The following is a 26,095-nucleotide window of genomic DNA, read 5'->3' as shown; positions in this document are numbered from 1 at the left end:
GTGCTGTATGACGTTCAGCCATTGTAATGTGCTTACCCTAGCAGAGTCATATACTAAAGAACAAGATAGTGTGAATCAGAGCTGTAATACTCAATGTTCTACGTTGATATTAATATTTTTAAAATAATAACAGGAGTTTACCTCAATATAGTACGTAGAACATTTCCATATGATACTCTCCAGCAATTAAAACGAAAAAATCGAAAACTTACATTAGAGTAAAAAAATAAATAATTAAAAACCAATTTAACGCAATTAAAAATCTATTTAATTGCAATTAAAAATTAAAAAGAATTAAAAATTGAAAACGATTTTCCTTCCTGAAGCTGACAATGCTTTTCGACCGTATGTCGTGATCACAATACCTCAATATAGTAGGTAGAACACTTCCGTATGATACTGTCCAGAAATTAAAACGAAAAAATCGAAAACTTACGTTAGACTAAAAAATAAATAATTAAAAACCAATTTAACACAATTCAAATCAATTTATTTATTTTTTACTCTAATGTAAGTTTTCGATTTTTTCGTTTTAATTTCTGGAGAGTATCATACGGAAGTGTTCTATGTACTATATTGAGGTAAACTCCTCTTATTATTTTACAAATACTGAAGAACCATAATCCAAGTGTGAATGGATTAAGGACTTGTACAGGTGTAGTAAGGTATACCGATCAGCTCCCCATGACATGGACGAGACTGATCGAAGTATATTCATATACTTTAGACAAGTAGTTCTTAAATGAGTGACGTTAGATTGGAAGTTTAGCTTGCTGTCCAATATCAGTCCAAGAAATCTAATGGTATTAACAAGCGGAATTGGAGTTTTGTTTATTTCTAGTTCAGGATCAGGATGGAGAACCCGTAACTTGCAGAAGTCAGTGGCAGTGCATTTATTTTCTGACAGTCGATAACCATTCCGTGAAGTCGTGAAGTCCAGGATTCTATTTTGGTTATGGCTAGTTGGAGCTGCCGTTCAATGGTGTTCATACTTTTGGACTGACAGGAAATGGTAAGATCGTCTGCATATATGTAAGTTTCAATGGTTTTTGGGATGTTCCATGTCATATCGCTAACTCGAATTGTGAATATTGTTGGACTAAGTATCGAACCCTGTGGTACGCCTTCCTCTTGAATGCGAGATGTAGAGAGTGCGTTTTTATATCGGACCTGAAAATACCAAAGTCGCAAGAAATTTTGAATTATTTCAGGCAATTGTCCCCTTAGACCTAGATGATAAAGATCCATTATAATACCATGATGGCAAGTAGTGTCAAATGCCTTTTCAAGATCTAAGTTGACCATGACTAGATGTTGTCTCATGACAAAGGCACTGCAAATATGAGATTCAGCTTTGATAGTCTAGCGTTGATTTGTTCTTCCGAAATCCATACTAATGGTCTGGAAGGAGATTCTGTGACTCCAGGATGTGAGTCTTGTATGAATCATACTTCCAAAAATTTTTCCTACGTAGCTCGTAAGAGATATTGGCCTATAATTTTGAACCAAGGTAGAGTCTTTGCCTAGTTTTGGTATGGCGGTAATGAACAAATGATGCCAGGAAGGATAGACATTTTCAGAGAAGATCCGATTTTAGAAAATCAACAGGGTACATAAGTCCTCTTCATGTAAATGCTTTAGCATAATGTAATGAACACCATCTGGCCCTGAAGCACTGCTGTGAGATCTATTTAATGATTCTTTCAGTTCTATCAATGTAAAGGGTTGGTTGTACGGAAAGGAGCGGCGCATTGAGAAGTTAATTTTATACCGTTCTGCACCATCTTTAATGCTCTGGAAGGAGGATGTATAGGAAGCAGAAGCAGAGATGGTGGCAAATGATTCTGCTAATGCATTGGCAACTTCTTTGGGCGTAGTCATGTCTTTTCCTTTCCAGTGAAGTATAGGAGAGGGCAACTGAACAAATTTGCCATTTAGCGCCTGTATCCTTCTCCAGATGATTCGTGTGTCAGTGTCTTTTGTGATGGTTTATGCAAAAGCAATCCACGAATCGTGTTTTGCTTTCCTTCTAATTTGCCTTGCTTTTGCTTTAAGCCTTTTATAAGTAATTAAGTTAGTGGTAGTTGGACACTTCCGAAAATCATTCCATGCATGATTTTTATCTTGTTTGGCAATAGAGCACTCTGCATTCCGCTAGTGATTTCGGTGAGCACAAAATGTCTTGGATTTTGGAACAAAAGCATTTGCCGCAGTCAGAATCTGATTGGTGATGTAAGTAGTTACACCATCAATATGTTTCTGTTGGACATAAATTGTCTAAGAGCATTTGGGCAGAATAGCCATCCCAGTTCACCTTACTAAACTTCCAATTGGATCATAGGTTAGGAATTTGAATTACCACTGTTTGTATTGAGCAAATAATTGGAAAGTGGTCACTGTTAAAGGGATTAGATAATACCAACCATGTCTGGATTGGAAAGATGGATGGAGAGCAAATTGACAAGTCAACTGCAGAAGTAGATCCTGTAAGTAGGTGGATGTCAGTAGGAGATCTTGTGTTTAGTAAATTAAGATCACTATTATTCATAAATTCTTCAATTAATTTGCCTCTTCTGTCCATCGTAACTGACTCCCACAATGGATGGTGTCCATTAAAGTCACCAAAAAGACAAATTGGAGTTGGGAGTTGTGTAATGAGACTTTCAAGTTCTGAATGGGGAAGAGGTAGAGATGGTGGAATATAAACGGTAACAAGAGTAACTGATGTACCAACTGCAATATGAGTAGCCACAGCTTCTAGATTTGTTATTAACTGGATCGGCTTGGATTGCATGTTAGAATTAACCAGAATGGCTACTCCTCCACGTGCAGGAGATCGAGTTTCTATCTCGTCTATACATCATATAATTGGAGAATTTTGGTGAAACTTGCAGTGACAAGAATTTTTCCTGTAGGCATACAGCTATGAGGTTGAATTGAGCTATTAAATCTCTTAAGTCATCAGAATGGCTGCTTAGTCCTCTACAATTCCACTGAATGATGTTATGCATTATTTAGGTTTATTTTAGGATGATTCATCTTGCTGTTTTTTGGATGTGGGGCATTTTTTCCCGGTCTTTTTTTGGGAATGTAGGGTGACCAGTATCCATAGTGTCATTGGCATGCAATTCTAGGACAGGTTCCTCATAATCTGGGTGTACATCCACTTCCATACTGTTTGTTTGAGGTTTGGCTTTCTTACAATCTTTAGTAGTTTTCATTCTTTCAGTGTCCTTGCGAGACTGTTGGAGTATCAGTTGGGGCGTTTGTGGCTTCACTGGTTTTAGGTTTAGGAGTATCTTTTCTGGAGGCTGATAAGGTTTCTTCAACCCAATTTGCCAAAGAGGTGTTCAGTGGAATTTACACATCTGTTTGAGCTGCAGTTGAAATATAGCTTTGGGTGCGAGATACATAAGATTGACTAGGTTTGGTTGACATAATTTGTCTGCGTGCTTCAGGATATGTTCTATTTTATGTTCTATTTTGTATCTCTGAATTTTCTTTCCAGTTTTCCACATATAGCATGATTTAGAAAATGTAGGATAACTTCCTTTGCAGTTGGGACACATGGGGGTTGAGGCTGAGCAACCTGCTTGTGTATGGTTCTTAGAGCCACATATAGGACAGATGGCAAGACCTCTGCATGCCTGCTGAGAATGGCCATATTTCTGGCATTTAAAACAGCGAAGAGGATTCGAGATATACGGCCAAATCTGGCAGTTTAAATAGCCAGCTTTTACAGTGGATGGCAAATCAAGGGTGTGAAGGTTAAAATGATGGATTGAGTTGGTACGAGATTTCCATCTTTTTTAATCGTTATGCGCTTCATACTGATTACCTTCTGATCACTAAGTTCATGGACTAATTCCTCCTCAGATACTGAAAGCAGATCCCACTCTGTGTTGACGCCTTTCGATGAATTTAACGAATTGTGGGGAGTAACAGATACTGGCAACTCACCAAATGTTTTTGTCTTTAATAGCCACTCAGAATGTTTGGTGGTGGCTGTTTCAACCAGGTCTCCTGATTGTAGTCTCTTCACCATTTTTGGTGATCATGTAATAGGTTCTAAATACTTTTGGATCATAAATGGTGATAGCTTGCCCACAGGCTGAGTAGACAGAGAGTGTATCACCAGAAAGTTAGGGAGGTTGTGACACTACTTCTCTTCGAAGTCTTTTAGGTTGGTTTGAGTCATTTTCATTGGGCATTTCTGACCTTGAGCTTGATGGCTCTAAAGGAGGAAAATTATTTAAGTCCATCTTTGTTCCTTTTAGCCCCGGGAGAGTAACTTTCTTCTCCCAGGTTACCGGCCCTGCCACATGGAGGCAGGAGTTGTGCCACCAGTAACCAAGCAGTTGAGGAAGTTAGCTGGGTTAGTACGGAATAAATATATATGTATAAGGAAAGAAAGGTGAATTTCCTTTCTGGATTCTTACTTGAAAGCTTTTAAGTAAAGAATCACTTGAGTAAAAGGAAGAAAAGACACTAAAATAAATATAACTTATTTGCTGAGTAAGAGTACTCTATATACACGGCACCAAAAATTGCTAGGTCACTATCGCTTGTCACTCGGGGCCACGCCGCTGTGGAAGTTGAGGAGCTGTGGAAATTTTAGAAGAGATTTTTTCCCAACCCATCACATAATTTCTCTGCAGCTGGAGAATCGGCACTGAAGACTTTACCGCATACTTTAATGTTTTGGAAACCAGCACAATGCTTGAACCTATTAAACACCATTGCTTGCAATGAACTTGGCTTGGGGTTCGCCGTACTTATCCTTAATATCTTCATAAATACTTCTTGCTTTTGATTGAATTGCCACTGGACTCAGGGGCACTCACTTCTGAATCTGATTTTCATCCATCCATATTATTAATAGCTTTCCATCTTTGAGATAGCACCTGGACGCTGTTTTTTGGTCACTGTTGATCTTAAATGCATTGATCCTTTAACATGTTCTTTTATACGTGCACTGACCCTTAAAATAGTATTCACTGTTGAAGCAGTGAGACCTAATTCCGTGCAACAGATGAAACTTTGTTCTGCCTCATACTTCTTAATCACTTTCATCTTCATTTCTAAATCAACTTTGTTTTGTTTCCTAGCACTGCTAGCATGTGCACTTTCCATTGGTCCCTTTCCCTTCATCATTGTAATAGGTAAATAGGAAGGAAGAGAAGATTCTGAAAATTTATTTATGTTTTTAATACGATTGAAGATTTCAGTGAAGGGGGGAACTCATTTCACCATAATACCATAACATAAAAACCCACAGAATTTCAGTTATCAGTATTATCGCAAATGCAATAAGATTGAGTTTACTATCCGTTTATAATAGATTGTGTTAACAGAAAAGCCCAATAAACCGGAAAGTGCAGATTGTTTTTATTGTTTTATGGTAGTGAGTGACCTCATGAAATGTGTTTTAGAAAAATATCACAAAGGCATTCAAAATTGATTCTTATAACGGAACATATGATAACAATGAAAGTGTAGTGCAATTTCCATTATAAAAATGACCTTTTGGAGAGATAAATAAGCTTAGTTATATAGCAGAAATTTCAATTTCCGAGGTCTTGGAACGAATTACCAAAAAAAAAAAAAAACCCAATGTGTTATTGGATTCACATTACAGTATTTTCACAATACCTCCGTTTATTCCTATGGGATGCAAAATACGTTTCCTCAATTTTTTTAAGTTTGCATCTGCTGGCAAAAACTCAAGTAAAGTCGAATTTCCGTAAGTCAAGTATTACGTAAGCCAGGGAATTGCTGTAGTGGTACTGTTATATATTTTTAACAATTACTTGGTATGTTCTTTTCTGTAAAAATCTTTTTCAATAATTCTATAGTTAGCATTTCTCCTTTTTTTAATAACTCATTATTTATTTTATTGATACCTGCACCTTTTCTATTTTTTAGTTTTCCTATTATTCCTTTAATTTATTCAGCATTTAATTCTATGTCCTCTTCATCTTATTTTCTGTTTTCTAACATCTGCTGCCCTACACTTGTACATAATTTCAGAAATAATTTACCATGTGACTGAATCTACGTGTACCATTCTAACATCTTTTTAATTATATTCTTTGATTCTGTATTATTTGCCAAATATTTATTTGTGTATCATAGAAATCATGTTCTAATTCTTTTGACAACCTATCCAATACTCTGTTTTTTTTTCCTTCTCATTGATTCTATCAATTATGCCATATTTCAGTAAACAACAACTGAAAATAATAACAGAAAAGTATAAAAAAATTATTAAATACACATCTAAATTTCAATTTATTAAGACTTCCTTCAAGAACATTTAAAGTAACCATACTCAAACTCCAAAATAACTTAAATACATGTGTGTGTGTGAGAGAGAGAGAGAGAGAGAGAGAGAGAGAGAGAGAGATAGAAATTTGAAAAGAAATACTTACAACAAATGAATAGTGCTTTTTTGAACGGGCTGTATAATCATTTTGGATTCTGACTACCACGGGGCCAGCAATGGGACCTCCTACAAGACCGGTTGTTAAATTACGCGGACTTTCTACCTGGCATACAATTCTGAAATAAGAAATAAAGGCAACATCTTAAGACCTTTTTGAAAAACTAATACAGTATTATTTGAACAGTGATAACAATAGTCTTTCAATATGTAATAATATTTTCTTGTTTGAAAACTCACATATAGTAACTATATAGTGACATATAGTAAAGGGGATGAATTAACAGGATAACACGGTTAATTACTTTAGAACATAATCCCAGAGATTATTCAGATACTTTTCCCAGAATTGTAATATTTGTTCAAAATTATTTCATCACAATTGTTATTTTTCAGAAAAATGGATATTAACTGAAAAAAACCCACATGCACAAATATTCATTTATAAGTGATCACTGTAATAAATTAAAGGTTAATTTCATGAAATATTCTGAGTAGCTAAAGCAGCCTAAAAATATCACATAACAAAAAACAATTTTCAATTAGTGTTACTTCTACAAAGTTTTATTCTATTTGGTCTTTTAAAATTGCTGATAACGAGTAATGTTGTAATGGGTGTTGGTGGGGGGGGGACAGAAAGTTCATATCCAAAAAATATCATTTATATATTTTTTGAGAAAATTCTTTCCATATTAGCCAAATCTTTTCCTGTATGCAATCCTCATAAACACTGAGCTTTTATTTTAATTTGAAATTAAGACTAAATAATACAAAAATTTAATTAAAAGCAAAAAAATTTAATAAAACTGGAGGTATCTGGCAATTTCAGGTAGAAAGAAGTTGTTATTTGGTTTTTAGGAGCATTAGCAACTAAGGCCATATTGCTCCGGGGATATGCGGTGGTCATTCCCTGACCTTTCCACATCCTCCGTATTTGGTAGTCACGGGCTCGAACCCCGGTCGAATCAAGAAGCGTGTGCTATGCACTGCTGCTCCTGCCCACCTGGCTAAGGAGGCGCCACCGTAGATAAAAGAAAAAGTCATAGCTATATATATAAATAGGTCAGAAATGCTGAAAGAGGTGTTCATTGTGGAACATGAGGTAAACATAGCTTGCGATCAGTATTGTATTTGGGGCAATCAATAACTACATGCTGGACAGTGAGCTGAGTGTTTCACCCTGTGCACCTTGGTGGGTCGGTGCCTGCAAGAAGATAGAGATGCTTCAGGTGCGTATGGCCTATTCGTAGTCGAGCTGATACTACTTCATGTCTGTTCGCAAGTATACTTGATTTCCAAGGCCTGAGATCTTTCTTTATACGGAGCAGCTTGTTACCAACTTGATTTTCCAGATGTGTTGCCATTGCTCAAGACTTTGCTTCTTTATAATTAACTTGAAATCAGAGAGTGGTATTCTAAAGGGTTGATCTACATGATCTGTAGCAGTTTTGGCAGCTAGGTCAGCACGTTCATTTCCAGCAATTCCAACGTGACCAGGGATCCAACAAAGAAAATTTGTTGCTTGTTCCTATTTAACTTGGTCATGGTGTTCCAAATGTGTATAAGTAAGGGGTTATTATGATAATTTTTATTCTGTTGTACAGCTTGGATAGCAGTAATTCAGTCTGTGTAGATAACACTGCAAAATATTTGCTGATAGGGTGAAATTTAACGCTATGTAGATAGCACAGAGTTCTGCAGTGTAGCTACTACATTCAATGGGGAGTTTCTTGGCTATGGAAAGGTTGGGAAATACTGCTGCTGCACCAACATGGGTGCCAGTTTTAGATCCACCCGTGTAAATTGGCATGTATTCTGCATGATGGGTTCTCAATATGGCATGAATTTGCAGTATGTTCTGTTGGTTCATCTGGTGTGTTTCTCAGATGACATGAGTGAAAGGTCACGCAGCAGTATGTGATACATCCAAGGTGGAAGGCTGCATCGTGCTAAGGTTCATTTGGCAGTCACTGAGCAAGGAATGCAGGCATATCCCTGTTGATGGATTTTTAGATGGGTAGGCTCATTACAGGTTCTCCCATTGAAATATAAAGCTTGGGCAGACAATAACCATATTAGAATTTATGGGTTCAGGAGGGTGAACAGTTACGGTTTCAGTATAGTGATAAATGACAGTATGGTAACGTGTGGAACAGGTAAGAAAGTATGAAGACTATATATAGGACTCGCACTCTGACCAGCACTAAGCAGCTACAGCAGAGAGAGAGAGAGAGAGAGAGAGAGAGAGAGCGAGAGAGAGATGTTAGTTTGTTTGTTATTTGGTTTTTAGGAGCATTAGCAACTAAGGCCATATTGCTCAGGGATATGCGGCGGTCATTCCCTGAATGACCTTTCCGCATCCTCCGTATTTGGTGGTGACGGACTCGAACCCCGGTCTAATCAAGAAGCATGCGCTACGCACCACTGCTCCTTCCCACCTGGCTATGGAGGCGCCAGAGAGAGAGAGAGAGGGAGGGGGGAGGGTAATAAAATATACTTTTCGAATATGCACTTTCGATGCCCAGTAAGTTAAGTAAAAATATTTTTGTATAATTTATAAATAATAAAAGCTTTATTATATTAATTTTTACTTAACCTGCTGCATGTTAAAAAGCTCTTATTATTTAAAAATTATACAAAAAATTGTTTACTTAACTACTGGGCATCAAAAGTGTATTTTACTATTTTATATATATATATATATATATATATATATATATATAGGGTGCTGGCTTGTTGTTGGAATGGGGTTTATTGGCACAACGGCTGCTATGGCCAATATGCGCTTATTACTTTGGAGTGTTGGTCAATATATGAAAGAAACTGTTCTAGACGTGACTGTATACATTTATCATTTTTAAACAATTAGCATTAGTAGATGCTTCCTTGCATCCGCATATGATGCAAGAAAGCAAGCTTATGCAGCATCAGCCAAAAAAAAAAAAAAAAAAACACGCTTGCCATTTCACCCTTCCATTCGTTCCAAATGCCTGTCCAGAAGAGCCATAAATTTATTTAGACTATTAGCTTCCGCAACAAAAGATGGATGCCTGTTCCACCAATCAACTACTCGCTGGCTAAAGGCAAATTTCCACAGATCTATTCTACAACTATGTTTTCCTCAATTTAAAACTGTGCCCCTCAGGTTCTTAATCTGAGCAAGAGGAAGAATCCCATCAGCATTCAGCTTGCTCAACCCATTCAAGACCTTATTCACCTCAATCAGATCACCTCGCAGGTGGCTACTCTCCAGGCACTGCAATTGCCAGAGCTTAAGCCTTTCTTGGTAAGACCACCCCTTTGTTCCCCTCACCAACTCTATATCCTTCCTAAAATGAGGCAATGGCCTGACCATTGCCTTGTATAATGGGATAATAGCCTCCCTGTCCCTGCTACCAAAATTCCTATATATCATTGACAAGAATCCATGACTTGCCCTGGTAACCCTTCTGCACTGCTCAGCGAACTTCATATTTCAGTACACAATTACCCCCAAGTCTTCTTCATTTTCTACTTCCCTGAGTGTAGTACCACACAGTTGGCCCGTTTCTCTTCGGTTATTGCCACCCATATTTAGTACTTTGCATTTGTCAATGTTAAACTTCAGTTGCCACTTCTCAGCCCATTTTCCCAACTTATCTAGATCCAGTTGGAGTAGCATACTGTTTTTACTGTCGCTAAAAACCCTGCCAACCTTTGTATCATCTGCAAACTTGGACATTAAACCCAATATACCTTCATCAATATCATTGATAAATATACAAAACAACAATGTGCCCAACACAAAATCCTGGGGAACTCCGCTAATAACACTTGTCCACAAAGAGCAGTGTCTATTGATTACCACTCTCTGTCGTCTCCCACTCAACCATCCCTTTATCCATTGTAGCATTACTCTTAATGCCATACCACTCCAATTTGTACAGCAGTCTTTCATGTGCAACACTATTAAAAGCTTTCCTGAAATCCAAGTATATGATATCAAAATTATTTTTGGTATTCAGTTCCTTTGTGGCCACATCGTAGTATCCAATCAAATTGGTCAGACAAGACCTCCCTTTAACAAACCCATGCTGTTTCTTAACTATTACTGCAGTCTTGTCTAGATGATCCTGCAATGCGTCTTTAACCAATGATTCCATTATTTTCCACGAAACAGAAGTTAAACTAACAGGTCTGTTGTTACTTGTGTCACCTTTTGAACCCCCTTTGTGAATTGGTGATAAATTTGCACACCTCCAGTCCATGGGATCTCTGCTGAGTCCAAGGAAGCTCTCGTAATTATGGCTAATGGTTTGCTTACTTCCTTTGCTGCCTCCTTTAATATAAATGGATAGATTCCATCCAGCCCAGGTGCCTTCCTTATGTTTAACTTCAACAATTTTTCCTCCACTTTGCTCTCAGTTATTACAAAATCACTTAGCTCCTTGTTAGAGTTTGATAAACAACTGGCATTCCCCTCCTTGAATAACCCCTCATGTGTGAATGTAGATGCAAAATACTCATTCCGTTTATTAGCTACCTGAGCATGGTCATCAACAGTCACCCCATCTCCGTTAAGTGGTCCAATGTCATTCATCCCTTTTCTTCTAGAGTTCACATAAGTAAAGAACTCTTTGCTGTTTTACCCTGCATTCAGCCAAAGATTTCTTGTAATCTACCCTTACCTGCCTAACCTCCTTTGTGACTTGATTACAGACTAGTTTATACCTGCCATAGGCTTCTGTATCACCTGATACTTTATATGCATCCCATACATTTTTCTTTTCTCCCATGAGCCTCATTAATTCATCTGACATCCATTTAGGCCTAAATCTTGAACAGTATTTCTTAGTTCGAATGAAAAGCTTACTAGCCTTCAAAATCAAGTCCCTGAAGGCTTCCCATTTAGAATTCACCATTGGTAATAACATCAGTTCATTTCAGTTATTTCAGACCTTTACGAAAGCAGAAGCCCTTCCCTTTAGTCTTGATGGTAGTTACATTTTTAAGTAATTCCCACATCAGTACATTGTGATCACTGTCACCCAGTGGTTCCTTTATCTACAAATTCTTGATGCATGAATAATCACTGCTGATAATCAGACCAAGAATATTACTCCCTCTGGTTGCCTCTTGAACATGTTGCTTTAGAAAACAATCATCCAATAAATCCACAACAGTCTTGCTAGTGTGCGAGTGATGAACCCACATGTTCTAGTTAATATCTGGAAAGTTAAAAATCCCCCATTATAAGACATTCTGATTTACTAGCCCACTCTTATTTCTCTGCACAATTGCTCATTATACTCATCAGATTCTTTAGGCGTATAACACACACCTACTCTCATTTTTCCCTTCCCAGTGCTTATTTCACACCAAACAGACTCAGCACTGCATTGTCCACCAACAACAATTGGATGCACTTCCTTAGGTTTTATGTGTTTCTTAAGTAACAGCATAACTCCTCCTACCTTCCTGTCCTGTCCTGTCTATCCTTCCTGTACACATTGTACTCCCCAAATTCCAATTCTGCACTGCTTATCTGTGTGACACCACATCTCTGATATCCCAACAATATCTGCCTTTGATGTCTTGACTAGCACTTCAAGCTCATCAAAATTTATTAACTATACTCCTAACATTGGTGCACATGCAAGTATACATGCACCTGTTCCTATTCTTGGTTACCCTAACACAGCCCATGTATTTACTTGTTCCACAATGACTCCCAACAGTCCTGGAAATCTCCATTACCTTGCTTTCAAGGCTGCTGCTCATTCTAATCGAAGCAGTGCAAGAATCATTTTTGCCTCTGCCTGTGGCCACTGTTAACCTTTTAGTTTGTGTTTCCCCCGCAAGCTAGCAGTTTTCAGACCCACCTAACACTGCCTCGATAGAATCAGCAAATATTCTTGCACCCTTTCTATTTAAGTGTACTCCATCCCTGTAGAAGCAGTCTCTCCTGTTAACAAGCACAGACTAGGCTGAAAAATATTCTACCACTTGAGCCTTGCACAATCGCTCCAGGGCTGAATTGATCGACAAGGCTCTCATCATATACTTCCTCCTATTGTGTCTGGGCTGATTTGTAGACACTTTCACATTCAACCTAACTCGCAACTTTTTTCAACGTTGACCTGTACTTGTTGAGTAAATCTGCAGATCTCTTACTCTTAATGTCATTAGTTCCAACGCGTACAACATCACAAATTAAACAGCTCTGATATAATGGCATCATCTCCAAGTAAATGAGCTAGTTGCAAGGGTTTTGTGAGTTAATTCAAGATCCGAAACATTCAATTTTAGCTGAATCGTAGTGTGCACATTCAATGATAACATATTTCACTGTAAGAATGGAACTACAATGTGAGCAGAATGGAGGCTCTTCTCCTAATAGTAAAAAGAGATGCATTAAATGTGTATGGCCAATTCGTGCTCTTGCAAGCATGACCTCTTCGTGTTTGGTTTGTGCCATACATCTGTCCTCAATTTAAATTTACACCACTGTGTGTGTGCGTGTGCATGCGCACACCTGAGTGCTCTGCGCAAGAGAAAGGATGCCATCAGCAATGAGCATTTTTTAATCATTTCAAAGTCTTAAACACCTCATTCAGATCTCACAGATGCCTGGCTTCCAGATGCTACAATTTGCAGAACTAAAACCTTTCTTTGTAAGAGTATCCTTTTTTGTCCCCTCACTCTTTTCTGTACCGATTTTGTGGTATCACACAGTTGGTTACTGCTACCGACATGCAGTACTTTGCATTTGTCAATATTATACTTCAGTTGCCACTTCTCAGCCCATATGTCTAATTTTTTAAGAGTTGTTTGTTTGTTTGGTTTTTAGGAGCATTACCAACTAAGGCCATATTGCTCCGGGGATATGCGGTGGTCATTCCCTGACCTTTCCATATCCTCCGTATTTGGTGGTCACGGGCTCGAACCCCAGTCTAATCAAGAAGTGTGTGCTATGCACTGCTGCTCCTGCCCACCTTGCTAATTTTTTAAGAGGTCTTATTTCAGTAGCATACCCTGATTACACTCATTAACTACCCTCCCAAACTTCATAAAGTTAAACAAGTCTGATGTACCTTCATCAATATCATTAATACTTATTATAAACAACAATGGGTTCAGCACTGAATTTTAGGGGAAGGGGGAGGGGAGAGTCCACTAATAACATTAATCTAAGAAGAGTAGTGCCTGTTGATAACTACTAGTAGTAGTGGTAAATGCTGAAACAAAGCAAGCTTATATATAATCAGCAAAAAAAAAAAAAAAAAAAGAGAGACAAAAAAAAAAAAAAAAAAGAAAAGAAAGAAAAACACTTCAACAATCCATACTCTCCAATAATTTGTCTAGTTCTTCCTTGAATTTATTAAAACCATCCACTTTCACAACAGATGGATACCTGTTCCAATAATCAACCACCTGCTGGCTGAAGACAAACTACCACACATCTATCCTGCAACCATCCTCAACTTGAATTTATGTCCCCTCATGTGTGTAGTCTCAACAAGAGGAAGAATGCCATAAACATCCAGTTTATTTAATCCATTCAAGTCCTTAAATGCCTCAATCAGATCACCTCCACAGGTGCCTAGTCTGCCAGAAGGATGACAATGGAAGAAAACTGCTTCAGTGTTCTAAGGGCAGAGATCTGTCGGTGATTGAGATTGCAGTGGAAGGGCGAGCATGATGTAAAATCGCTGTGGTTTTTAGGCAGATTGTGTTCACCACTACTTCAGGGGGAACCTGCTAATGATGCTTCGACACCTAAAGCAATATCAGTGATCAGTGGACTTCGGGGAAGAATCCCCAAACTTCATTCCCAAAGTCAAAAGATCTATTTGTTCCTCAAATAAGTGCTTGTCGCTCAAGTTCAGCACAAATTGTGTGCAAATTTGCTGCGGTAGTAGCATGTCGACAACAAAATGCACAGGACTCATGGATTAAATTTGCAAACTTATATTCGTAATTAAGTTCGCAATTTTTGTCCGTGAGTCCCACGACTTTTGTCACTGATAGATCTCTGCCGTAAGAACACTGAAGGAGGATTCTTCTTGTCATCCTTCCGGCAGACAAATGACGTCGAACAGTTGTGTTGAATTGTACTGATTATGAGGCGAAAGCCCTGTTGCTTCTGCAGGACACTTCTGTCTACCAGCCATTAACTGTCCCTCCCATCAAAGCCTTGGAACAGTGGGAGTCAAAAGTGAATGTGCTCATCAACAGTTGGTTTCAACAAGGGAAAATAATGAAGTCCATATGTAGTCGCCTCCGTTCCTCTGGTTGCCAGACCCTGAAATTCTATGGGCAACCAAAAGTCCACAAAGAAGTTGTACCACTAAGACCTATTGTCTCCTGTTGTGGTTCATTGAGTTATGAGTTGGCAAAATTTGTCTTCGGCTCCTCTCTCTCTCTCTCTCTCTCTCTCTCTCTCTCTCTCTCTCTCTCCTCGTAGGCAAGACCTCCATCACCGTTTCCAACAGTGGTGAATTTATAGAACGGATCCAAGCCCTATCCATCTCGGATGATCAAATCATGCCTCGTTCAATGTATCGTCCCTATTTACTTCCATCCCTGTTGAGCTTGCCATCACGTGTGCCAAGGAACTCTTAGAGAGTGACCAGACCCTTAGCAACTAACTTCGGATGATATTTCCACTGCTCTCAGACTGTGCTTAACTGGTGGTGCAATCATGTTCAATGATTCCATTTACCAACAGGTACACAGCATGGCCATGGGTTCCCCAGTTAGTTCAGTTGCAGCAAACATCGCAATGGAAGAATTATAAGGTCGTGCATTTACGAGTATACCAGATCCCATTACCTTTTGGTGTCACTACGTGGATGATGTGTTTGTAGTTATTCCCAGAGATTCGGGCGACTGACTCTTAGACCACCTTAACTCTCTATCACCTTTCATAAAATTCAAAGATTGAACTAGAGTTGGGCAATGCCCTACCATACTTGGACAACCTAGTCCGACGTGAGGGCACGTGCCTGAGAACAACAGTCTATCGCAAGCCAATGTGTGCTGGCCAGTTTACCAACTATCGCTCAGCACACATGCACAGCCATCTTCTCGGCACTGCGCAAACCTGGTTGACTCGCACCTGGACCCACTCTAAGTTGTGCAGATGAGAGATGCACCGAGATTGCTAGGGTCAAGACAGATCTTAAGAAATGTGGCTGTCCCACCATTACCCTAGATAGGTGCAACCTACAGGCTCATGAACATGTAGCGACCGACAGGACCATTCAAGGTAATGACTCTGCCCAAAGCGCCTTTATCCCATACTACCCAAACCTTTCACATCAGGTTTCTAGGGTCCTGAAATCTCATGGGATAGAGTGCGTACAACTCCCAGGCAGGAAACTACAATCCTTGAAGGAATCTGCAAGGCTTTAGGGGGTAAATTTCTATCAGCATGGTCCACACTTGTAGGTAGAAGGAATTTGTTTTGTAGAGACGGGATACACTTAAATAAAGGTGGTGCAAAAGTTTTTGCCAGTATTATTGAGGATACCTTAAAGGTTCAGGGAAACTGCTAGTTAGGGGGGATGTGGGTAATACTGACACGCGTTTATCTGATAATATTGGTCAAAGTAACTCTTGCACATACCTTAAGAGTTCTTATCTGTTACCCCAACTGGACGTATTATCTAGATGTTCTGGGGGCAGAAACGTTTCACGTGAGTGGGTAGCTAATATCAGGGAAGAGAGCCTAAAAAACTTCAAGGGTTGTTAAATATACAAGAACAGTAAATCTTAATTGTTTATACAGTAACGTTAGAAGTGTCGTCAATAAAATGGGCAAATTTGAACTGCTGGTTAAAACAAGTAACGCGGACATAATAGGGCTTACAGAGACGTGGTGCCACCCGGAAATTGGGGATGATGAGTTTCAGTACGGCTTGTATAATGTATTTAGGAAGGATAGAGTAGATAGAAGGGGTGGTGGGGTAATGCTTCTTATCAGAAGCAGCCTGAGTGCGACGATAGCTTTCCCGGATTCAGACATTCCACATGCTAGTATAGAGTCTGTATGGTGTGAGATAGTTGGAAACAAAGGTATAATGCGAGTAGGAGTAATCTACAGACCAGGTGATTGTGAAGATTATGACAAAAGCCTCTACATGCAAATCGAATGGGCAAGTAAGCGTCAATGTCTTATTATGGGTGATTTCAATTTTCCTCTAATTGATTGGAGTAAAGGGGAAGGAAACTCGACATGGGGAACAAAATTTTTAAATCAACTAGATGACTGTTATTTGTATCAACATGTCAGGGAAAGTACTAGAGAAAAGAATATCCTAGACCTCATCATCACACATGAATCAGATGACATAACAGGGCTGACAGTAGAGGAACCAGTAGCAGGAAGTGATCATGGAGTTCTATGGTGGATGATGACGAGAGAGGTAGCAGAAGTAAAAGGCAAAGGAATGGGTTTTAATTTCAGAAAAGGAAATTACGATGCCTTAAGGTACTACATGGCCTCTATTAACTGGGTAGATATCGCTCAGAGAATGAATACAATTGAACTGTGGTACGCTTTTAAAACATTAATCACAGATGCCTTGAATGTGTATATACCATTAAAAAAATACTCCACGAGAAGGGTTACAAGTTGGATGAATAGTGAAGTTGCCACATTACTTGAGCAGAAAAAGGTGGCATGGAAAGGTAACAGAGCAATAAAAAGTACTGAAGCCTATAACAGCTACAAGGTGATGTGCAATAGAGCCACAGAAAAGGTTCGACAGGCAAAGGCAGTTTATGAGAAATCACTAGCAAACAGAGCAAAGAGGGGGGGGGGGATAAAGAATTCTTCACATATATAAATGCCAAGAAGAGCAGGACAAACCAGATTGGACCTTTACGTAAGGGAAAGGGGATAGTAATAAATACACCAGCTGCCGTTGCAGATGAACTCAACAGTTATTTTGCATCGATATTTACAAATGAAAAGCCTTTTGTGGCAATGGGAAATTGTGGGAGCGAAGTTGAAAAATATGTAATTAATGATATTGAAATTTCGCAAGATTATTTAATGAAAAAGCTTTCGAGCCTACAGACCAGTAAGGCTCCTGGAGTTGATGGAATATTTTTTTTTTTTTTTTTTTTTACCCTATAATCTTAAGAGAGGCGGCAAGCGAGTGCATTGAACCATTGAGGCTAATTATGCGAGCATCACTAGACTCTGGGGAGATTCCCTTGGATTGGAAAAGTGCAAATGTATCTCCCATACATAAGGGTGGCTCTAAAAGTGAAGTTGGAAATTATCGACTTGTCAGTCTGATTTCAGTAGTAGGGAAAATCATGGAGGAAAATCAATGATCAAGGGTGGAATTCAGGATCATTTGGATCGAATTGAAATTCTCAAGGATACTCAGCATGGTTTTGTAAAGGGAAAATCATGTTTAACAAATCTGGTTCACTATTTCGAAAGGGTCGCTCACGAGCTGGATTTAGGGAATAATTTCGACATTGTTTATTTAGATTTCAGCAAAGCTTTTGACTCAGTCCCACATGAGCGGTTGCTTTATAAGCTGGAACAGGTTGCAATCACTGGGAAAATCCTTAGATGGATAGAAGGATGGCTTCAGGGCAGGAGGCAGAGGGTTATGATAAATGGCTATTCCTCAGATTGGGTTGATGTAAGAAGTGGGGTTCCCCAAGGATCAGTATTAGGAACACTGTTGTTTTTAATTTTCATAAACGACATTGATGAAGGGATAGAGGGCGTGATGTCTAAATTTGCAGATGATGTTAAAATTGGTAGAGTAGTTAATGATCACTGTCAAGCTGAGCTTCTTCAGAGAGACCTTGATAGACTTCAGGAATGGTCAGAAAAATGGCAGCTGTGCTTTAATCGAACAAAGTGTAAGGTATTACACCTGGGAAACAGTAATCCCAAAAAAACTTATTCACTTGGTGGAGTTCAACTAAACCCAGTACTGGAGGAAAGGGACTTGGGTGTTACGATAAGGTCGGACATGAAATTCTCTGAGCATTGTAAACAGGTTTCAAGGAAGGCCCATGGTGTCCTATCGATGATCTATCGAACTTTTGCAAGTAGAGATAGGGACGTGATAATCCCATTATATAAGGTTTTCGTTAGACCACACTTGGAATACTCTGTTCAAGTATGGAGACCGCACCTAAAGAAAGACATCGAGCTTCTTGAAAGGGTGCAAAGATGGGTAACTCGCCTGGTGAGATCGGCAAAAGGGCGTATTTTTGAAGAAAGACTTCGAATATGTGGATTGCAGAGTTTGGAAACTAGACACCTTAGAGGAGATTTGATTGAGGTGTTTAAGGCTCTGAGAGGCATCAGTAAAATGAATGAGGACAAAATTTTCATGATTATAAATGATGCTAGAACTAGGGGACATAAATTCAAGTTATGGGGGAGATGTTTAGATTGGACTGCAGGAAGTTTTATTTTAGCCAGCGAGTTATAAATTACTGGAATAAGTTGCCTTCATGGGTGGTAGAGGCCGACAGTTTGGGGAAATTCAAAGGTCATCTGGATAGTACTTTCGGGTAAGGGAAGCACGCATAGGATGATAGGTTTAATTTCCTTTTTTTTTTTTTTTATTAATTATTATTATTTAGTTATTTATTTTATTTTTTGTTTTTATCACTGTTTTGTTCGGATTTTTTTTTTTTTTTTTTTGGCTGGTGCAGCATAAGCCATAGGCTTTCTTGCACCATGCGGCCGTTACTAATACTAATCCCTCATCTCAGGAGCAAAAACACCAGTTCCCACCTTACTACAGAGTGGACTAATCTACCTCATTTCTTGCAGTGACTGCACTAGCTGCTACGTCAGGGAAACTGGCAGAAAACTTGGCAAAATGTATTTCGGAACACGAAAGAACCATTCACTTAGTGGAATAGAACACTCGGCCACTGCTGAGCACTTATGGTCAACCCGACATGACATTGACCCACGTCGCGATGCCACGGTTGTTGATCAGTCCCGTCTTGCTGGCACCGTGTCTGGTTGGAGTCACTGCACATCACTTGCTCTAATACTTCCTTCAACAGAAACAGAGGATCCTATTATTGAAACAACCATTCTCATGACTGCTCAACTTTTCCAGATCCTATTGCAGCAGTATACCATGATTACTATTATTAACAACCCTGCCAACCTTTGTATCATCTGCATACTTTAACATTAAGCTTGATATATACCTTCATCAACATCACTGATAAATATACAAAACAACAATGAGCCCAACACTGAACCCTGAGGGTCACAATTAATAACATTAGTCAACATAGAGCAGTATCCATTGACTACCACTCTCTGTCTTCTCTCACTCAACCACCTATTGTAGCAACTTGCCCTTAATGCCAATACTGCTCCAATGTATTGGTTGTTGTTGGTTTGTTGTTTGATGGCACAAGGGCTGCTAAGACCATATTTTGCGCGATTCTATTTACTACTGCAGTTGAAATGTTAAAATCTGTTTAATAATCGTGTCTGCCTCAAGAACGCAAGAAACTTAGCTAGATTTGCATTGTCATCTGGCATCCCAATAGATTTGCATTGTCATCCCAATAACACTCCCAACCTGAGAGTGTTATTGGGAACCACATTTTGGGTATACATCGTTTCCTTGATATGTTGTCTGACAGTGTCAGAATTTTTGGAACTTATAACAGCGTATTGAATTTGGAATATTGGGGCGGATATGACAATTTAGATAACCAGCATTAACAGTATTTGGTAAGTTTTGCATACTGAAAGTGAGTATTATACTGTGTTGGAATTAGATTGCTATCCCTATGATCAGAATTCTCTTAGCTTGTACGACCTTTTGATCTTTCATTTCTTGCACAAGCTCCTCTTCTGTTACATTCAATAGATCCCATTCAGAGATAACAGCTTTGGAACTATTTAGGGTTGTGTGGGGGTGAGATTTTAACAGGAATTCCCCTAAAGGTTGTAAGCTTTAACAAGAGTTTGGAATGTTTAGGATGTGTCGTTTCAACTGCAGCCCCCCGACTGTAAACTTTTGACCATTTTAGGTGATCCGGCAGCATTTTCTAGGAATCTCTGTACCATAAACGGAGAGGGTTTACTCACTGGTTAACTAAATAATGAATGGATAATAAGAAACGTTGGATATCTGTTTGGTCAGTGTCTTTTTTTAAGTGCTTACTTTGCATGTTACCCTGATCAGAATTGTACCGATCTTTTGTATTTGAGTTTGAAGGCTCTAATGCTGGATAGTTTTTTTTATCCATGTCAGCTCCTTTTTGCCCTGGAGAGATTAGCTTTTTCACCGAGGTTACCGGCCCTGCGACGGGGAGGCAGGAGCAGTGCTAATTGCGGCCAAGGGGAGAAGTTAGTACGGTTAGTAACCCAAGAAAAAGTAAAGAAAAGGTACTTTCCTTTTTCTGGCTCTCTTTTTATGCTTTTGAAAAGTAGAGCTAATTAACAAAAGGACTTATAAAACGAAGTAAAACAAGAAAAAACGCAGTCGCTGTGGAAAGTCGCAGATCACTTGGCACCTGGGGCCGCTCCAATTTCTACAGTACCAAAAGCTTTCCTGAAATCTAAGTATATGGTATCAAAATTATTTTTTGCATCCAGTTCCTTTGTGACCAGATCATAGTATCCAATCAAATTGGTCACACAAGACTTCCCCATGACAAACCCATGCTGTGTCTGAATTATTACTGCTGTCTTGTCTAGACCCATGGTGTCCAACCTACAGCCCGCAAATAATTTTTATAAGGCCCACATGGAAAGTGAACTAAAACAGCATCGATTACCACTCCGTGTACAGGCATGCAAGCGTCCAGCTTGACTGTATAAAACATGTACATGTGGTTCAGTGCAGTCATATGTATGCTAAATACAGTTATGTATTTTAATATAGCTCGTTCACTGCATTGAATTAATTATTCATTTGTATTGAATTAAAAAAAATTATTCTTAAAAATGTTCCAAAAGGGGAAAATCGATTTGGAGTGTCGTGTTTTTGATACAAGGTGGACTGAAGACTATTTCTTCATTGATTACCATGAAAAAGCAGTGGTATTTGGTGTGTCAGGAGATTGTATGAGTTTTTATAGAATATAATTTAAAACGACACTGGTTCCAATCATAAATCTTATGATCAATATAAAAGAGTGCTGCGAAAAGAAGTGTTCAAATTTACAAAACGAATTAACAAAACAACAAAACATACCGAAGACGTATCAAGTCAAGAAATTTATCTGCTGTACGTGCCAGTTATCAAGCTGCACATTTGATCGCTTTTGAAAGAAAACCATTCAATGATGGTGAATTTTTTAAGCACTGTTTGTTAAAAGTTGTGGAAGAAATTTGTCCAGAGAAACAAACAATGATACAAGGCATTATTTGTCTCAACAAACAATTATGTGAAGAGTAGAAGATATTGGAAAGAATTCATTCGAACAACTTTTGGAAAACATAAAACAAATGAAATATTTTAGTGTGGTCATCATCATCATCATCAGCCATTTTCAATCCACTGCAGGATGAAGGCCTCTCCAGCAACTTTCCAGTTCCTTCTGTTTTGAGCACTGGCCATCCATTTACTACTCAAAAACTCATGAATTTCATCTATCCATCTCCGCCTTTGTCTTCCAGGTTTTCTTCTAGCTCCTCTTGGGTACCATTCTGTTATTTTCTTAGTCCATCTGTCATCATGTCTTCGAGCTATGTGTCCTGCCCAAGACCATTTTAGTTCTTTAGTTTTGATAAGAATGTCCTTTACTTGAGTTTGCTGCCTAATCCATGTGTTTCTCTTCTGATCTAACAGTCTGATTCCCAATATAATTCGTTCCATTCTTCGTTGTGTAGTTCTTAGCTTCTCTTCCATTCTTTTGGTGAGTGCCCAAGTTTCACTTCCATAAGTCATGGCGGGGAGTATACATTGATTCATTATTTTAAGTTTCAGACAAACTGGGATATTGCTCTTCAGTATGTGACTATATTTCCTGAATGCTATCCATCCAAAATTTATTCTTCTCTTGACTTCCAGCCATTTATCATTATTACAGCTAATAACTTGTCCCAGATAAGTATATGACTCCACCTTTTCAATTACTGCTCCTTCAATCATTATTTCCCTTTCCGTGGCATACTTGTTTATCATTACTTTTGTTTTAGCCATATTCATCTTTAGTCCAAAATCCTTACTAACTGTGCATAACTGATTAAGATTTTCCTTTAATTCTTTGGGATCGTGGCTTATGACCACAATGTCATCTGCAAATCGTAAATGGTTTAGGTACTCTCCGTTCACATTGACTCCTTTCTGCGACCAGTCTAATCTTCTGAAAGCTTCCTCAAGGGCAGCAGTAAACAGCTTCGGAGATATTGTGTCTCCTTGTCGAACTCCTTTCTCGATTTTAAATTTGCTACTGTCTTTGTCTAGTCTAATAAAGGATGTAGCACTCTCATATATTTTCTTCAAAATCATAATATATGGAGTATCTATGCCTTGTCTTTCCAGTGCCCGAAACATTGCCTTATGCTGTATGGAGTCAAATGCCTTATCATAATCCACAAATGCCAGGCATAATGGTGTTTTATATTCATTTGCTTTCTCCATTAGCTGTGATATTATGTGAAGGTGATCCATAGTTGAGAATCCTGTCCTAAAGCCAGCTTGCTCTTTTGGTTGATTCTCATCAAGTATTCTTTCTAATCTGTTAGTAATGACCCTGGTGAACAACTTGTAGATGTGGGATAACAAGCTAATTGGTCTATAATTTCCAATTTCTGATTTATCTCCTTTCTTATGCAGCAAAATTATGATTGCATTATTCCACTGCTTAGGCATCGCACCTTTTCTAATGCACTTTGTGAAGAGCCTTGCCAGTTTTTGTGTTATGTCTCTTCCTCCCAATTTTAACAACTCTACAGTAACTTCATCTCCCCCCGGGGCTTTCCGATTCTTCATTTTCTTCAATGCATGTTCTACCTCATCAGGAAGAATATCGGGTATGTCGTATGTGTTGCTACTTTGCAATCCATCTTCCCCACTGCTGGTATCATTCCCTCGCTCCTTGTATAATTCTCTATAGTAGTCTTCTGCTATTTGAATTATGCCTTCTCTGCTGTTTATAAGTACACCATCGCTATTCTTCAGTTTCAGTATCATTTGTCTTTCTGTATTACTGCTCATGGCTGCTGATTTAAATCCTTTGTTTAGTGTGGTACTGGGTGACAATACTGACGTATATGACAAAGCCCAACTCCTCATCTTCATATGTGGAATTAATGATAATTTTGTACCAGTTTAAGATTTAGCTGATCTACAGAGTATGCGCGTAACAACTACAGGTGAAAATCTTTTAATTTTGCCAATCTATCGAACAGTTAAGATTAAATATTAAACACCTGGTAGGAGTTACAACTGACAGTGAAAAAAAATATGATTGGTAAAAACAATGGGCTTATAGGTAGAAAAACCAAGAAAATGATAGATATCGGAGCTGAAACTTCAATTGGAATTCACTGTATTGTGCATCAAGAAGCTCTTTATGGGAAAGTATTGGATCTACAACACATTATGAATGTGGTTATTTCAACTGCAAATTTTACAAGATCACACGGCCTTAATGTGGCTGTTAAAATATCACCGAATGTTTCAACACAGAAAAAGGGAAACCAATAAAACAACTATCAAATACGGAGTGGCTGTTTTATCTTGCAATTCATACATACATTTCTAGTCATTTAAATGCTCTTAATTTAAAACTACAACGGAAAAGACAATTGGCTTCATTTGTTTGGTGACAAATCATTTCAGAATAAGTTGTTTTATTTAAATCCCAGTTGAGCAAGACAATTTAGTTCATGTTGAATGTTGTACTGAGCTAAAGGAGAGACATATTTCAATTCAAAGAAGGTCATTAATATACAAGAGGAAAAGAATGGAGGGAGAGAACTGAACCTTGGGGACACCTATCTTAGTAGTGAAGTTAGAAGGCAGAGAGCCATCTACCATTACCCTCCATGAGAGGTCAGAGAGAAAACTGGATAACCAATTACAAAGAACAGTTGGCAAACCATAAGATGGAAGCTTGTTTAGAAGATCTTTATGCCAAACACAATCGAAAGCCCTTGAGATGTCAAGAGCAACCGCTTGTGTTTCACTGAACTTTTCCATTGAATTTGTCCATAAACTGGTAACACAGGCTAGAATATCACCCGTGGATCGACACTGACGGAATCCATACTGGCGATTGTTGATCAGATGGAAGGTTTCTAGATAGTTTAAGAGTTGATGGTTATGTGATTTCTCCATTACTTTAGAAAGAGTAGAAGTAATTGGATGGGAGGGATTTGTCACCCTTTTTAAGAACTGGCTGGATATGAGCAAATTTCAAAGCAGAAAGAAAAACACCTTTGGAATAAGAAAGTGAATAAAGGTGGCATAGAACAGGAGTAAGTTCAGGAGCGCAGGTTTTGAAAACAAGTGGAGAAATACCATCAGTAGCTCCATCAAGAAATACTATCAGGACATAATCTTCATTGTGAATTGAGATTAACGTCACAAATTTGCAACCAAATTTTGAACAATTATTTTAAAATATCCAGCCTCAATCATCTCATTAAATGTTAAGTTTTGTCCAGTAAATGTTATTGTGTATTGTACTTAACAAAATTTTTGAATATTTCAATTTTAGTTTTATCATTATATTTATTTATTCACCTTAATATTGAAAAGCAGTCATCCTTTTCGGGTTGTAAATTTTCCAAAATGAGCATTTAAAAGCAAAAGTAAAGTTTTTTTTTTTTTTTTTTAAACAAAAGTGAAGTATTTCAAACAGAAACAAAAGTAAGTCATATTTTTATAATTTTAATAAAATCTAAAAAATAAACCATTGACATGGATTTGTTGCACATAAAAGTGCTGGGAATTTGCATTTTTATATATATATATATATATATACACATAGCTTGAAAAGAAAAAAAAAAAACTGTAATATGAAAATAGAAACTTCCTTTTACGAGTAACATGGCGTCTCCGTAGCCAGGTGGGAAGGAGCAGCAGTGCGTAGCACACGCTTCTTGATTAGACCCGGGTTCGAGCCCGTCACCACCAAATACGGAGGATGCGGAAAGGTCAGAGAATGACCACCGCATATTCCAGACCAATATGGCCTTAGTTGCTAATGCTCCTAAAAAAAAAAAACCAAACGAGTAACAAGATATAGAAAATATGATAACTTTTTCTCTAATCACTCTGTGCGGCCCGAGAAATAAATCTAACCTTGAATACGGCCCCCATATGACAAAAATGTTGGACACTACTGGTCTAGACGATCCTGCAATGCTTCTTTAATCAGTGACTCCATTAAAAAACTGCCTCAGGGGCTCACATCTGGTGAGTATGGGCTTGGCCAACCTGAGGTCCTGAGCTGTATATCATCATTCTTCTCTATCTTGGTGATTCCCTTCTACTTCTCTCTCTCTCTCTCTCTCTCTCTCTCTCTCTCTCTCTCTCTCTCTCTCTCTCTCTCTCTCTCTCTCTCTCTCTCCCCTCCCCTATTTCTCAGGGTAACATGGGATTTTTTTTTTTTTTTTTTTGGCAGCATAAGCCTCAGGCTTATGCTGCACCAGCCAAAAGTCCAGAACTTGGGAACTTCCTCCAAGTCCAA

The 26,095-nt window shown here is 38.4% G+C and overlaps 1 protein-coding gene across 2 annotated transcripts in view; it reads right to left on the bottom strand.

Annotated features, from left to right (window-relative positions):
• LOC150080687 (plexin-A2-like) overlaps positions 1-26,095 on the bottom strand; it is a 1,379,917-nt gene that overhangs the window by 468,369 nt on the left and 885,453 nt on the right. For both annotated transcript variants that reach the window (XM_090381876.1, XM_090381877.1), the window contains one exon: positions 6,432-6,561. In XM_090381876.1, coding sequence (XP_090238002.1) covers positions 6,432-6,561 — 130 coding nt within the window. The remainder of the gene's footprint in view (positions 1-6,431; positions 6,562-26,095) is intronic.

The sequence above is a fragment of the Mastigoproctus giganteus genome, chromosome 9 (genome assembly GCF_048544385.1).
Source record: "Mastigoproctus giganteus isolate SK-2022 chromosome 9, ASM4854438v1, whole genome shotgun sequence".
Lineage (NCBI taxonomy): Eukaryota > Metazoa > Arthropoda > Arachnida > Uropygi > Thelyphonidae > Mastigoproctus > Mastigoproctus giganteus.
The sequence above is the reverse complement of the archived record's forward strand: the minus strand, read 5'-3'. Positions and strand labels throughout refer to the sequence as shown.